This window comes from Leuciscus leuciscus, assembly GCF_965113295.1.
Source record: "Leuciscus leuciscus genome assembly, chromosome: 21".
Classification (NCBI taxonomy): Eukaryota; Metazoa; Chordata; class Actinopteri; order Cypriniformes; family Leuciscidae; genus Leuciscus; species Leuciscus leuciscus.
This window is the reverse complement of record NC_138745.1, coordinates 7,652,970-7,667,140: the sequence shown is the minus strand read 5'-3', so window position 1 is coordinate 7,667,140 and position 14,171 is coordinate 7,652,970. Positions and strand designations below refer to the sequence as shown.

The 14,171-nt window shown below is 37.5% G+C and overlaps 1 protein-coding gene across 2 annotated transcripts in view; it reads left to right on the top strand.

Moving 5' to 3' along the window:
• Positions 1-14,171, top strand: part of pcdh15b (protocadherin-related 15b) — a 225,185-nt gene that overhangs the window by 155,014 nt on the left and 56,000 nt on the right. For both annotated transcript variants that reach the window (XR_014201008.1, XM_082151481.1), the window contains exons 23-24: positions 7,889-8,029; positions 10,747-10,859. Coding sequence is in view for 1 of the 2 variants with exons in the window: in XM_082151481.1 (XP_082007607.1) it covers positions 7,889-8,029; positions 10,747-10,859 (254 nt within the window). In the remaining variant the exon portion in view is untranslated. The remainder of the gene's footprint in view (positions 1-7,888; positions 8,030-10,746; positions 10,860-14,171) is intronic.

The window sequence follows — 14,171 nt, the reverse complement described above, 5'->3', positions numbered from 1 at the left end:
TGTTCTGTATGTGTTTGTCACTGTTGTGGTAGTGTGAGCCTGGATTTGTACCTGTGTTGGCACTACATTGGTCCAGATACAGGTATATTTGTGTGCCCCTTGTCCCTGAGTTCTTCTGTAGCAGACGGTGGTTGAGTTAGTTCCAGGGGCCCTGGAGCCCTAGCGATCAGCTCAAGTTGTAAAGGCAGAAGAGGCCCGGGGCCCTAGAGCCCTATTGGTCAACTCACACTGAATATTCTGAGAGGCTCAGGAGCCTTAGTGACTGGTTGTACTACATACACAAAAGGACCCATTGCCCCAGAATCCATAGCAATCAGCTCTCACTGTATACATTCAGGGTCCCCGGAGCCCTAGTGGTCAGCTTATGCTGTAAAGGCTTGCACTATATATTTTAGGTGCCTGAGGGGCCTAATGGTTAGCCTGCAGTTTATGAGCCAAAGGCACTGGTTCAGTTTTCTCGGGCTGTGTACCCAGAGGCTTTGGAGGCCTCTGGCCAGTCTGAGACACTATTTAACAATTCAACCCTATAGTTTGTTTCCTCAAAAAAAAAAAAAATTCAGATAGCATCTCAGGGACTCTCATTGAGTTTTAATTTGGCATACTGTATTTGACCTCATGTGAAGCACCTTGTTGTCCTCTTGCACATTAAGCAATTAACAATAGCACTATCAATATTGTACATGGTGATCTTTGAGTGAGCAAATGTTTTAAAGCTAATTTGACAGCATATTACTTCCCAGCCTGTTAAAACATGGCTGATAGAGCCTTTTGCAGATATTCAGGCAGAAATCATAACATACAAAGCAGTGCTTCACCCGTAAATTACTTCAATCTTGTTCATAGACTTTTGCAGGTTCACTTGGCAAATTAAATACACACACACAAAAAGAAAATGAAACCCACTAAGCAACATCGTTTTCAAGGGTTATTTTGTACTGAAACATAATGATTTTGTTTTTCAAACAGCTGCTCTTATTTACGACATCTCTTCAGCGGGCTGAAGGGTGACCGGTGACCGGGTTTGTTTTGCTGTCTATCAGTGTGTTTCTGGCAACTCTCTCCTTTTCTGTATTCTCTGAGCATCTGTCAGATGGCACTTCATACTGGCATCTGATGTCTTCTCATGCCCATCTGCGTGTTTTATTCATTAGCCATCCTCACATACACAGAAATAAATAAGAATTAAACCTTAGCGCTGTCTTATCCACGCCTTCGTTAATACCTTGTGGAAAAAAGAGAAGGAGCTCTGACTTTTTCTGGGCACGATGCAATCATATCTGCAATTATAGAGTCTCATCAAACTAAAAAGACATCTAATATTAACCTTCTAGTGCTCTTCAGTCAGTTTTGACCGAAACATTTTATGTTTTTTTTTATTTATTTTTTATTTTATTTTTAGTTGATCGGAATTGTACAAAACTTGGTAAAGGTTTTGGCACTTGTTATGTTAACACAAAAAATTTAATAAAATCATGGACATCATTTGAAAAGGCTAAATGGTCCTGAAAAAAAAAAAAAGTCACACTTGTGCTCCTCGCGGTCAAAAATGACTGCATTGGAAATGAATGGGAAACGAATATCATAGTGAAAACCTTTGGTACTGCGGCCAAACAAATTTGACTGAAAGCTCATTTTGTGAGATATCAAGCTCAAATTTGGAACACAACTTGTTTAGATCTACGGCTTTGATTTACTTGCAGTTTTTGAAAATATATACAGTATTTCATTTAAAAACTGAAAATAATATTTTGTGCACTTTTAATACCAATAAACGTAAAAAAAAAAAAAAAGTTTTATTTCACTTCAGCAATAATCTGCCAAGTGTTGTCTTTGAAAAGAGATCAAACTTAAAGGGTTAGTTCACCCAAAAATGAAAATTCTGTCAGTAATTACTCACCCTCATGTTGTTCCAACCCCGTAAGACCTTCGTTCATCTTTGGAACACAAATTTAGATATTTTTTTATTAAATCTGAGTGCTGTCTCACTCCTCCATAGGCTTCTAAGACACTATAACTTGCTGGCACAGAAAATGCATTAACCCTCTGAGGTCTGAGGGGTTTTTGGGGTCCTTGAGATGTTCTGACATGCCCTGACATTTGTGCTTTTTTCAGTTGCTTATAAACATATTAATGGCAAAGGTATAATTACACTCTATTTAGCACAAACAGGGCTACCATAATATGTGAGCAACATGCATGTACATGTTTGTATTTTTGAGAGAATAATGTTTATGCATGGTTATTGAAAAAACTAAAAACTAAAGTTTCTGAAATAAGGCCACAAAACACATACTAAATACGTGTCAATAAGACTTTTGACTAATTGATGTCTTTGCCTAGAATTTTTTCTTCAAAATGATGTGAAAATCATCCTGCCCTTATCATTCACATAACACAATACATTGATTTAAATCTTGTAAAACACTTTTTGTTTGTAAAGGCAATATGCGCAAGGGGCGTCAACCAGGGATGGAAATTAACTTTTTTGTCCACCGGCCACTGTGGCTGGTGGATTTCAAAATCTACCAGCCACTCAATGTTTTTACCAGCCACTTTCTTGTTTTTAACCGACAATGTGTAACTGCATGTGAAAATTAATACTACAAGATCTACAATACTTAAGCAGTTTATTTAATCTCAAGTCTCAATGAAATACTGACATTTTCTCTTTCTCTCTTATATATATTTCTCTTTTTTACCTGGATGTGGCATTTGAATGATTCGTGGTCTTTTATGGCTTCCAGTTTTAGGTTTTTAGTCCCAACAATGAAACTAGGGCTGGGCGATATGGACCAAAAGTCATCTCCCGATTATTTAGGCTGAATATCGATATACGATATATATCCCGATATTTTTTCCGCAAAGTGAGAGCAAATGTTCAGTCAAAGTCAAAGCCAAATATGACATGTCACAAGTAGTTTTATTGAAACCGGCTATTTCCACACACACAAGTACTGTCCCCCTTTACTTAACATAAATTGTAAGAATATGACTAATAGTAAAGACTAGTACTAATAAATAAACATTAGGCCTATGCTAAAGCTATTAAATAGCAGTCCCAAACTAGTTTTTGTTAATACAATGTTGGTATGAGCCACTAGAGTCATTTAAAAATATTAAAAATAACACAAAGAAAAATAAAGTGGCATTTTTGGGGTTAATATGGAAACGACAGTTGCCATGGTGAATACACAATATTAACAATAACTGTTAATGAACCATGGAAACTGCTCCTGGTGAACAGAATGAAAATCATACCTGCATTACTTTTATTTTGTGTAATTTACAACGTAACGGCGTTGCATGCTCGTAGTTTCTTGTGCACTTTATACAGTGAGGCGATACACAGCGCGCGCCGCCGCATTTGCGCGTGCAATTGAAGAGTGTGCGCTCCGAGCACAGGATAACGGCTGACGTGACAGGACAAGAAAGTCCGTTTTTCTGAGGTGAAAGACTTTATTTCAGCGTACACTTATGTCCTCTAAAAGTGTCCGCCGTCTGTGTGAAACAGTATATTTTTATTTACCCGCCACGGTGGCCGGTAGGTGAAGCGAGTTTACCCGCCACAACACAAAATCACCCGCATTTGGCTGGTGGCGGGTGCTAATTTCCATCCCTGGCGTCAACCATTCAACAGCATCATGCATATGTAGTGGTTCACACCTCAGGAGACAATGGGGCCCGCATACCTAATGAGCCATTCATTCAGGTGTGTCACCTATAGCCACAAGAAAGAATGCAAGAGCAATATATATACAGTATATATATATATATATATATATATATATATATATATATATATATATATATATATATATTCTACCAAATTGGTTCACAGTTGGAAGCATGTCCATTTTTTTTTTTTTCACAAATTTTGCTTGCAAATTGTATAATATCCAAGGAAAACATGTCTATTAATTGTGCAGTTAATTCTCATACTGTATTTTCAGTTTTGGAATATGTATCCTCTCCCCAAATTTGTCAATAATAAAACACAATAAAAATTATTTAAAGAAAATGCTTATATTTACCTTTTAAAATTTGTTTACATCTACCTTGTAAATATATATATTTTTATTAAAAAGGTTACAATTACAACAACAATTGAAGTGTAATCTTTCTTTGTAAAAACTAAAGTATACATTTTATCATACATATTTCAAACTTCGAATATAGCCTACATTGACAAAACATACTATATTTAACATATTAGCAAAAATTGGCAAACAAAAGCTTATTTGAGGTGGCAGATATTTTACAGTAAAAATGTGTAATCTATCCAAAACTAATCAACGAAATGTTGTCTTTCATATGTCTGTAACATAGGTCTTTCGTTTTTATTATAAGGAATATAAATGTTAATTTGCAGTTTAATACGTTGCTTATACAAATACATTTTATTTCAACATATTTCAATCGATTTTACTCAGTATAGCTAAATAGTTTGCTAAAAGCAGATCATTTATTCACACACAGAAACGCAATTCAAATTTAAACCGTCTTTTTGCGAGTTGTGGTAAACAGCGCATCTCTGCGTTCATTCATTCACACAGAAACGAGATTTACTTGAGAATGAAAAAAAAAAACTTACTACATTATTCCATCCGTTGCTCCTCGAAATACCAGCACTTCTGAGGTAAGTTTTCCATTATTATTATTCCTCACAGCGCTGCGAGACAGTGTAGACAACTACACTTATCTGAATAAACTTGATGTGTTTTCTCGAGCTGATATGGGGGCGTTCACAGTTTGTATGGGATCGTCTCAGTCATTTGCGTTTGAATAGCGCGCGCTCTCCGTGGGCGGGGCCGATTATAACGTAATGAGATGAGATGAGCTCGACTGGAATCGCTCTCTTTTAATACAGATTTCACAAGATTAGAATATTTGTTTTTTATATAAATTACTTCATTTAAAAGAAGAAAATTCAAGCTTCATGCCTGTGTCTCTGTATGCCTGTTTGACTGAGTATTCGCTCAGTTATTGTTCATTTTCGGACGCGTTTCAGAATGGACTTCACTGGCAGAGAGAAGGCAGAACTCGCTTCGTGTTTATTTTTCTTTATTTGGCAAAAAGCACAACACTTTGTTTTTATTGTGAGTATACACAAAAATAATACACATTTAACAGAATCGATTGATGTATGAAACTCCTATGGAAAATCAAAGTCAACAGAGTATTTATGAGTTTCTTTTACATTGACAAAAAAAAAGCGAGCTGGTATCGCCGGCGATACCGTAGACCTCAGGGGGTTAAAGACATCGTTAATATAGTCCAAGTGACTCCAGTGGCTCAATCTTAAGTTTATAAAGCGACGAGAATACTTTTTGTGCGCAAAAAAACCCCAAAATAATGACTTTATTCCACTATTCATTTCCTTCTCTCTGGGCCTCGAGTTATTTCACGTAGTGTAATAGCGTAGCGCTTCTGTGTTGTGCATCACACGCATCACACACATGACCAGCGTCGGCCAATAGTGAGCCTAAGTGTGACGTATAACACAGACGCGCTACACAGTTATTCTACGTGAAAAAACTCGAGGCCCAGAGAGAAGGAAATGAAAAGTGGAAAAAAGTTTTTTTTTTTTCTTGGCACAAAAAGTATTCTTGTCGCTTTATAAACTTAAGATTGAGCCACTGTAGTCACTTGGACTATTTTAACGATGTCTTTAATGCATTTTCTGGGCCAGCAAGTTATAATGTCTTAGAAGCCTATGGAGGAGTGAGACAGCACTCAGATTTAATCAAAAATATCTTAATTTGTGTTCCGAAGATGAACGAAGGTCTTACGGGGTTGGAACAACATGAGGGTGAGTAATTACTGACAGAATTTTCATTTTTGGGTGAACTAACCCTTTAAGTCTGTGCTCTACAGCGTTCAAGATTTACGAGAGTTTAAGTTGGAAAATTTCTTTTCAGGTCTATGCTCAGAAAGTGAATAAATGGATTTTAAATACAGTGTAAATATAATTTAGTACCATAAAATACCCTAAAAATACAAAATATTAAATACATAAAAAATTATCAAACTAAAACATAGTACATTTAATTTCATAAAAAAAAAGAAAAAAAGAATTTCGGTCATTTTTGACCGACATGTGAAGAGCACAGTGACTGGAGGGGAAAAAAAAAGGTTGTGAAGAAATTAGAGTGATGTTAATCAAACTCCTCAGGATTTTAAAAGAGCAGCGATGAAATGTAATGTATGATAAAACACAGTGTGGCATAAAAAGCCCCATGACCCCAGTCCTCTCCATACGCCCTGAAGACACAGTAGTGAGCTGAAATATCATTTGTAGTCTGATTTTACAGCAAACGCATGCCCCGACTGGCACTACGTGTGGTGCTGTCCCCACCCGTGGGTGGATGGATGGGTTTTTCAGCACATTCTCGCGAGGACAGGCCCACCCGCAGGCTCCATTTCTCACCCGGCATCACCCTCGTAATTATCTCCATCTCAGCGGGTTACAAAACCCTTTTGTCCCCAGGCCAACTCTACACATTGACTCTCACAGACTTATGAAACTCACAGCGGGATACGTGACTTTAGAAGAACAGAATAAAATGAACAAATTGAGTTTGTCAGATTTATTTGAATCCTGCTATGAGCACTCTGCAAAATAATTTACTTTGACCATTGCTTGAAAGATTTTGGTTTAAACATGCTTTACACCTATTAGAGTTTGTGTCTTGTATCTTGATGTATAGCTCTAACAGCTAGAATACAGTATATTACTTTTGCCCAGATTTGCAGTCTGACCTTGGTCGGCAGATTTTGGTCAGTCAGAGTAGACAGATTTCACAGAAAAGTGTACTAGATATTTGTATTATGATTCTGTCCAATCGGAGGATATCAAACATGTATGAAATTTTGAGCCAATTTTAGAACACATTGTTTTCATTTGTTTCCTAGAAACAAGGCACATGTTTTATTGAGTTGTGTTCGAAATGACTGTTTTGTAGTATGTGACCCTTAGTCGTTTAGTGTACGATGCTCAATTCTTCTCTATAATTACCACATTCTCTCTTTTGAAAAACTTTTTATTTTGTATTTTAATATTAAAGGGATAGTTCACTCAAAAATGAAAATGCTGTCATTAATTACTCACCCTCATGTTGTTCCAAACCCGTGAGACTTTCGTTCATCTTCGGAACACAAATGAAGATCTTTTTGATGAAATCTGAGAGCTTTCTTTCCCTCTGTTGACAACTACCACTTTGACGCTTCAAAAAGTTCATAAAGAAATCGTAAAACTAATCCATATGAATTGAACAGTTTAGTCCAAATTTTCCGAAGCAACTCAATCGCTTTATATGATGAACAGACTGAATTTAGGCTTTTATTCACATATAAACATTGATCCGCGAACATAAACAGAAGCTCAACCTCACTTTCTTGACGAGTGAGAACAAACCTCTTGCGGAACCCAAGAATGACACTCATTGGTTCTCACATGTAAAGCGAACACACTTAAGCTTCCGTTTACCACAACTGATGTGTGTTTTAATGAATGTTTATATTAATAAATTCAAACTAAATTCAATCTGTTCATCATATAAAGCGATTGAGTCTCTTCAGAAAATTTGGACTTGAATCATATGGATTAGTTTTACGATCTCTTTATGAACTTTTTGAAGCTTCAAAGTGGTAGTTGCGTAGCAGTCAATGGAGGGACAGAAATCTCTCAGATTTCACCAAAAAGATCTTCATTTGTGTTCCGAATATAGTGTTCGAAAGTCATGCGGGTCTGGAACGACATGATGGTGAGTAATTAATGAACGAATTTTCATTTTTGGGTGAATCATCCCTTTAATACAAAATACTGATATACAGTAGTTGGAACAAACAATGGCTTTGTTTTACTTATTTATTTATTTTTATCTTTCAGGGTACAGCGGCCAGTCGAGTTCACTATAAAGTGGATTTGGAGCATTTTTCTTACAGCACTAGTATCTTCGACGTGGAGGAGAACTCGGGCAATGTTCTCACCAGGGTCAATCTGAATGAGGAGCCCAACACTAAATTCAGTGTAAGTGCATAACAATCTTGTATTAATACAGGGCTTGTCAACTAGCAACCTACAGGCCATAACTGGCCCATCAATCATTTTTATGCGTCCCACAGATTGATTTAGATGAAATTGCTGCACTGCCTGATGCTGTCAGAGTAAAACTAACTGACTGTTGAGTTTACAAACACTCATCATAATGGTTCAAATTCAGACGGGATTGAAGCTTTTCTGGACATATTTTCTCCATGCATGACCCATAGGGTTGGGTATCGTTTGAATTTTAACGATTCCGATTCCAATTTCGATTCTGCTTATTGATTCCGATTCTTATTGATTCCTAATCTCTAATTCAGTAAGGTAAAAAAATACAAATGTGTAGCATTCACATTAATCTTATTGCAAAACATTTATTTGTAGCTGAATATCATGAACAAAAACCAACAGGCTAGAACACTTACACAGGCCCGTGAATTTTCTCATTGTATTTTGTTGTTTGATTAGTGTTATTTACTATCGAGACGGCAGTTGCTGTCACTTTAAGAGTTTCCCAATAGCTACACATGCCTGCAGCACTGAAAACATAGTTACACATGCCTGCAGCACTGAAAACTTGTTGAATGGTTTAAAATCACATTAAAATCACCTTTTCTGTGCGCACGTTTTGGATGTGTGTGAGTCGTCTCGCGCTTGAATGGTTTAAAATATTATTTTTTGTGAGCGTGCATTGGGTGCATGTGCAGCACATAAAATAGCATGCGAGTAGTCTCGCGTTTGAATTGTTAAAAGTGATATTGAAATGCTCACAAAGGAATCGATAAGGAATCGAAATATAAATTTTATGACAAGTATCCGATTCCTGACCTCAAGTATTCGATTCCCAACCCTAGACCCAACACAATGTTTCTGTTTTAATCAGATGCATTTACACATCTATGAAAATAGATGAGCCACATTATTTTGTCTTATATAGGATGATATTGTCATACAAAAACAGAACAGATCTTTTATATACTTTTCCACCAGTTCACAAGTCTCGTCTTTTGCACGCTCAAGATTTTAAAATGAAGACGCGTGACAAGCGTGCTCGCATATAGAGCGATGCCGTGACATCTACGGCACAGTGAGATGAAAAAATCTAAATATTTTCCAAAAAATTATAATCTGACAATCTTCAGAATGCCACAAGCATTCTGCACAAGCACATCTTGTCGTGTGACAAGAACCAGCTTCACCCTTTCTGTGACAACATTGAAAGCTCAGACAAAATGGATGAACAGCTGATTATATAGCTGTACAGGGCAGGGTTTTTTACTCATCCCCATAAATATATCTAGTAGCAGAGCTAATGCAAGGGCTGGAAGTCAATTTATGCATTGCTGAAACTTCCTCGTCTTCATGGAAACCGCGGCTCATTATTGCTCAGTTACGGGCTCCCGATCGCTTTTGAAAGGTGGAGAAAGTGGTGCGGCCGGCGTGAATAGACCCTTAATCAGTATTTTTTACTTGTTTTTCTGACAAACTTTGATCATCCTTAAAATTAGGTTGAGTTATGTGAGAAAAAGGAGTGTAAAATAATAAAACGTTTATATATATACACTTTTATTACAATTATAATAGAGACAGTAGTAGTGAGAGAACTAAAAAGGAAGTCAATTGGAGTTAGTGGGAGGGGGGCTGCGGTGTTACGGGGGACCAGGATGGGACCATGAGCCTGACAGTTCAATATATAGGTGCCTTTGTCCTGTCCACAAGACCACCACACAGACTAAGGCTTGTGCAGAGGTGCAAAGAGTACAGGAGTACAAGCAAAGAGTGATACCTTACACCAGAGATCTTCAATCCTGCTCCTGGAGGGCCACTGTCCTGCAGTTTAGTTCCAACCTGCTTCAGCACACCTGCCTTTGAATATTCAAGCGATTCTGAAGAGATTGATAAGCTGATTCAGGTGTGTTTGATTAGGGTTGGAACTAAACTTTGCAGGACAGTGGCCCTCCAGGAGCAGGATTGAAGACCTCTGCCTTACAGTGAAAATGACTCCATTACAGTACCTTTGCAACTACATGCCAGCTACCAGTCATTCGAATATTACTAGACTGTCTGCTTCATATCTGCTAACACTGAATTTTGATGGTCCCTCAACAGACATTCTACTGACTATAATTAACTTTGTAACTACATCGTATTCTGCTAACCCTAACCTAACAGTCTACTACAGTCTACTAATTATATAATTAGAGTTAGTTGACATGTAGTTGCAAAGTTACTTATAGTTAGTCTAAAGTGATCTAAAGTGGACCAATGAAACAAAGTGTAACTGTTACAAGACCCCAATCCCAATACGACTTGAGTAAAAGTACAGTACTTAAGTATTTTACTCATACTGAATGTCTTACCCCATTTTCAAATCGTTTTTTTTTTCTGTAAGCATAAACAAGAAAAACGATCTGTGAAGAGAAAAATAACAATGATCTTGTCTTATTTAAATGCAATTTTCTAAAGTAAAGTACATTTATTTTGTTTAAAGATTGTTTATAACTTTTACTGCAAAAAAATGACAAAAATATATTATATTATATTATATTATATTATATTATATTATATTATATTATATTATATTATGAAGACTCTGAAATTAGTTGTGGCCTGTGTTAAAATTAGACCTTTATACAATCCTCAATGTGGATTCCTAGTCCTTGTTTTTTCCTAAAATTGATTTCTCTCTTGTTCCCAAACAGTTGGCGGTTATTGCCTATGATGATGGCGAGCCGATGAAGTTCAATAAGACTCTGGTGGAGATCACTGTCCTGCAGCCATCCATAATTCCTGTGTTCACGCAGGAGGAGTACAGGTGAGCAAACACTTCATGTGAAAAAGAAAATACACCCTTTTGAGTTCTATAGTTTTACGAATCAGATTAGATTACGACTAATATTAATATTAGGTAAATACAACCTCAGATGAACAACAACACGTGACATTATTTATTTAACAAAAATAAAGCTAAAAAGGAGAAGCCATGTGTGACAAACTTAGTACACCCTATGATTTAATTGCTTGTACAACCACCTTTAGTAGCAATAACTAAGTAATTATTTTATATATGAATTTATTTGGTCCTGCCACAACATTTCAATCGGGTCGAGGTCTGAACTTTTACTGGGTTATTGCAACACCTTGATTCTTTCTTTTTCAGTCATTCTGCTGTAGATTTGCTGGTGTACTTGAGATATTTAGCTGTCAGAGAGATGGCCTCACATTTGACTCTATAATACTTTAGTATACAGATGAGTTCATGGTCGACTCAGTGACTGCAAGGTGCCCAGGTCCTGTGGCTGCGAAACAAGCCAAAAATCATCTCCGCTCCACCACCGTGCTTGACAGTTGGAATGAGGTGTTTGTGCTGAAATGCTGTTTGGTTTTCGCCTAAAGTGGTGCTGTGCATTATGGCCAAACATCTCCAATTTGGTCTCGTCTGTCCAAAGGACATTGTTCCAGAAGTCATGTGGTTTGTTCAGATGCAACTTTGCAAACCTAAGCAGTGCTGCCATGTTCTTTTTAGAGAGAACTAAACAAGCCTTCCAAACACAACCAATCTTTTTCATCTTTTTCTAATTGCACTGCCATGAACTTTAACATTTAACATGCCAACTGAGGCCTATAGAGTTTGAGGTGTAGCTCTTGGATGTTTTGCAGTTTCTGAGCAGTGCATAGTCTGATCTTGTGGTGAATCTGCTGGGATGTCCACACCTGGGAAGATTGGCAACTGTCTTGAATGTTTTCCACTTGTGAATAATATCCCTCACTTTAGAATGATAGACTTCAGATTTTGGGGGAAATTACCTTGTAAGCCTTCCCAGATATATAGGCAGCAATAATTTCTTCTCTAAGATCATTGCACACCTGAATGCTCTAGGCCAGCAAACTGCCAAAACTTATACAGTTGGTCAAGCTTGCTGATGATCAATTAATCAAAGGCATTTGATTAGCAGCGTCTAACTGCTACTTACCCTCTTAAGGCCATTGCACACTGAGTCCGAAATTCGCATCCGAAATTTTCGCACGTTAAAAAAATAATTCGACCTCACGTTATGTCAATCACGCTTGCACACTGTCTACGAAACTTTCGTCCGTAATAAAAAAATTCGGATCGGGTTCGATTTTCTGCGTTTTTCGCATCCACAGCCAGTATTTTGAGAGGTTTTTTGACAATTCAGAGCCACCGTACAAGCGAACGACAAAATCCACAATGGATTGAGCAGCCAATTCTATTACTAATCATGTATTATTTGGGTATAAAATATAACCTGTATACAGCTGTTCTGTCTGCCCAGTGCTTCCGCCGGCCGTCTGTGTGTGTGTGTGTATGCGTGTGTGCTCATACCTTAGACATAGGCCTACTGCCAGTCTCTGTTCAGGATCGATTGGTTCACGGAAATTGGTGGTCTTCTTTTTAATATGTGGCTCCAGTATCGCTAGCAAAGCATCAAACTGTTCCACTGACATTCTGAGGTAAATTTTGAATTGTTTGGGATAATTTCGCAACTCCTTGATACCGCAATCTCAGTATTGGGTGGACCCAATATTTCCTCTTTCTTTTTCTTTTTTTAAGAAGAAAGAGGGCAACAAAATCATCCTCACTGCTTGACGAATCCATTTTGTATTTTTTGCGTTTTTTTCCGCAAAGGTTTAATAAATATGCATCGGACTCAGTGTGCAAGGTTTCTGTGCGTGACGAATTTTAAGGCTGACGAACACGAAAAAACGCATATGAAAATTTCGGACTCAGTGTGCAATGGCCTTTAAAGTGCCCCTATTATGCTATTTTAAAGTTTCCTAATGTTGTTTTGGAGTCTCCTACAACAGGTTTACATGCATCAAAGGTAAAAAAAATACTCTGTAAATAAATTAGTACAAGTAAAATAATCGGTTTGTTGATGGACATGCACTTGTTAATGCTGATGGTGGTGAGGAATTACAGTTGCAACATCTCATAATGTACCCCAAACTGAGTAGTGTATCACTGAGAAACACTGAGTCCTGCTCGAGTCGTCCTTGCGATGGAGGTTCGGGTTGAATGACTAGTTCTTCCAGTGTTTCATCATCGGACTCGCGCTCGCATTGATATGGTAAACTTGACGTCATTGTTTGTTACTGTCTTTAGTTTATGGTGTAGGAAGCCTCACAGGACAGCTGACATTGTTATGGCAATGGCCGTTTTTGTTTGCAACCCGCGCGCTGTACGTGGTAAACCGATTACAACAGACTGAGCTGTCTGGCCAATCAGAGCAGAGTAGCTTGCGGAAAAGAAGGATTCAGAGAGATTGATTCATCTGACGAGTCGTTTGAGAATCATTGAAAAATTTTATGATGTGCAAATGTATATTATGAGGAAATTAAACAGTTTTGTAATATACAGTATTGCGGTGAACACGTGGAAACTGTATCAATAACAGTGCATGTATGCAATGTATACATTAGCCGAGCTCTAGCGTGAATGACTGATGTGAATGACTGATGTAACATAAACGTTGGCAAAACAAATCTTACTCCATGCTTAATCTTTCCTCAAAGTAATGAGAACGACAGACAATCTGCATTAATAGATACAGTTATAGGTAATAGTGGCCCACAAGCTGATTAGCAGAAGTGTTTAAGTTAGACAGTGATAACGTAAGTTAGCCAGTTAGCAGGAGACCTACACAATATAAAACTCAAAACTAAGTATTTCGAACACCATTTTTCAAGAGCAAGCCATTCGCGAATCTTGCATTGAACTCCGAGATTTGAGAAGCAGTCGTCAGTGAAATAAAGGGAACACAGCAAAAGTTAAGGATTATACTGCTGTGATATCATGGTAAAGATGAATTTTAACCACTGATTCTTCACATGCTCATCCTTGGGCAGTGAAAAAATACTGGCTTTACCTTCACATTTTAGTGCACAGCGCCGTCTTCTCAACATGATGCTATCCAGCATCCACAGGAATCAGCTGTTGGTTTAAGGTTCAAGTTTTCCCTGGTGTCTGCGCGTGCAATAAGTGGGCGGGCGATATACTAATGTTTCATCTTGACGTCACAAAGAAACGGATTATGAATCGTTTGAAAAACAATCCATTTCATTGACTCAGAGTCGACTCTTACTTTTGAAAGACAATAACTTC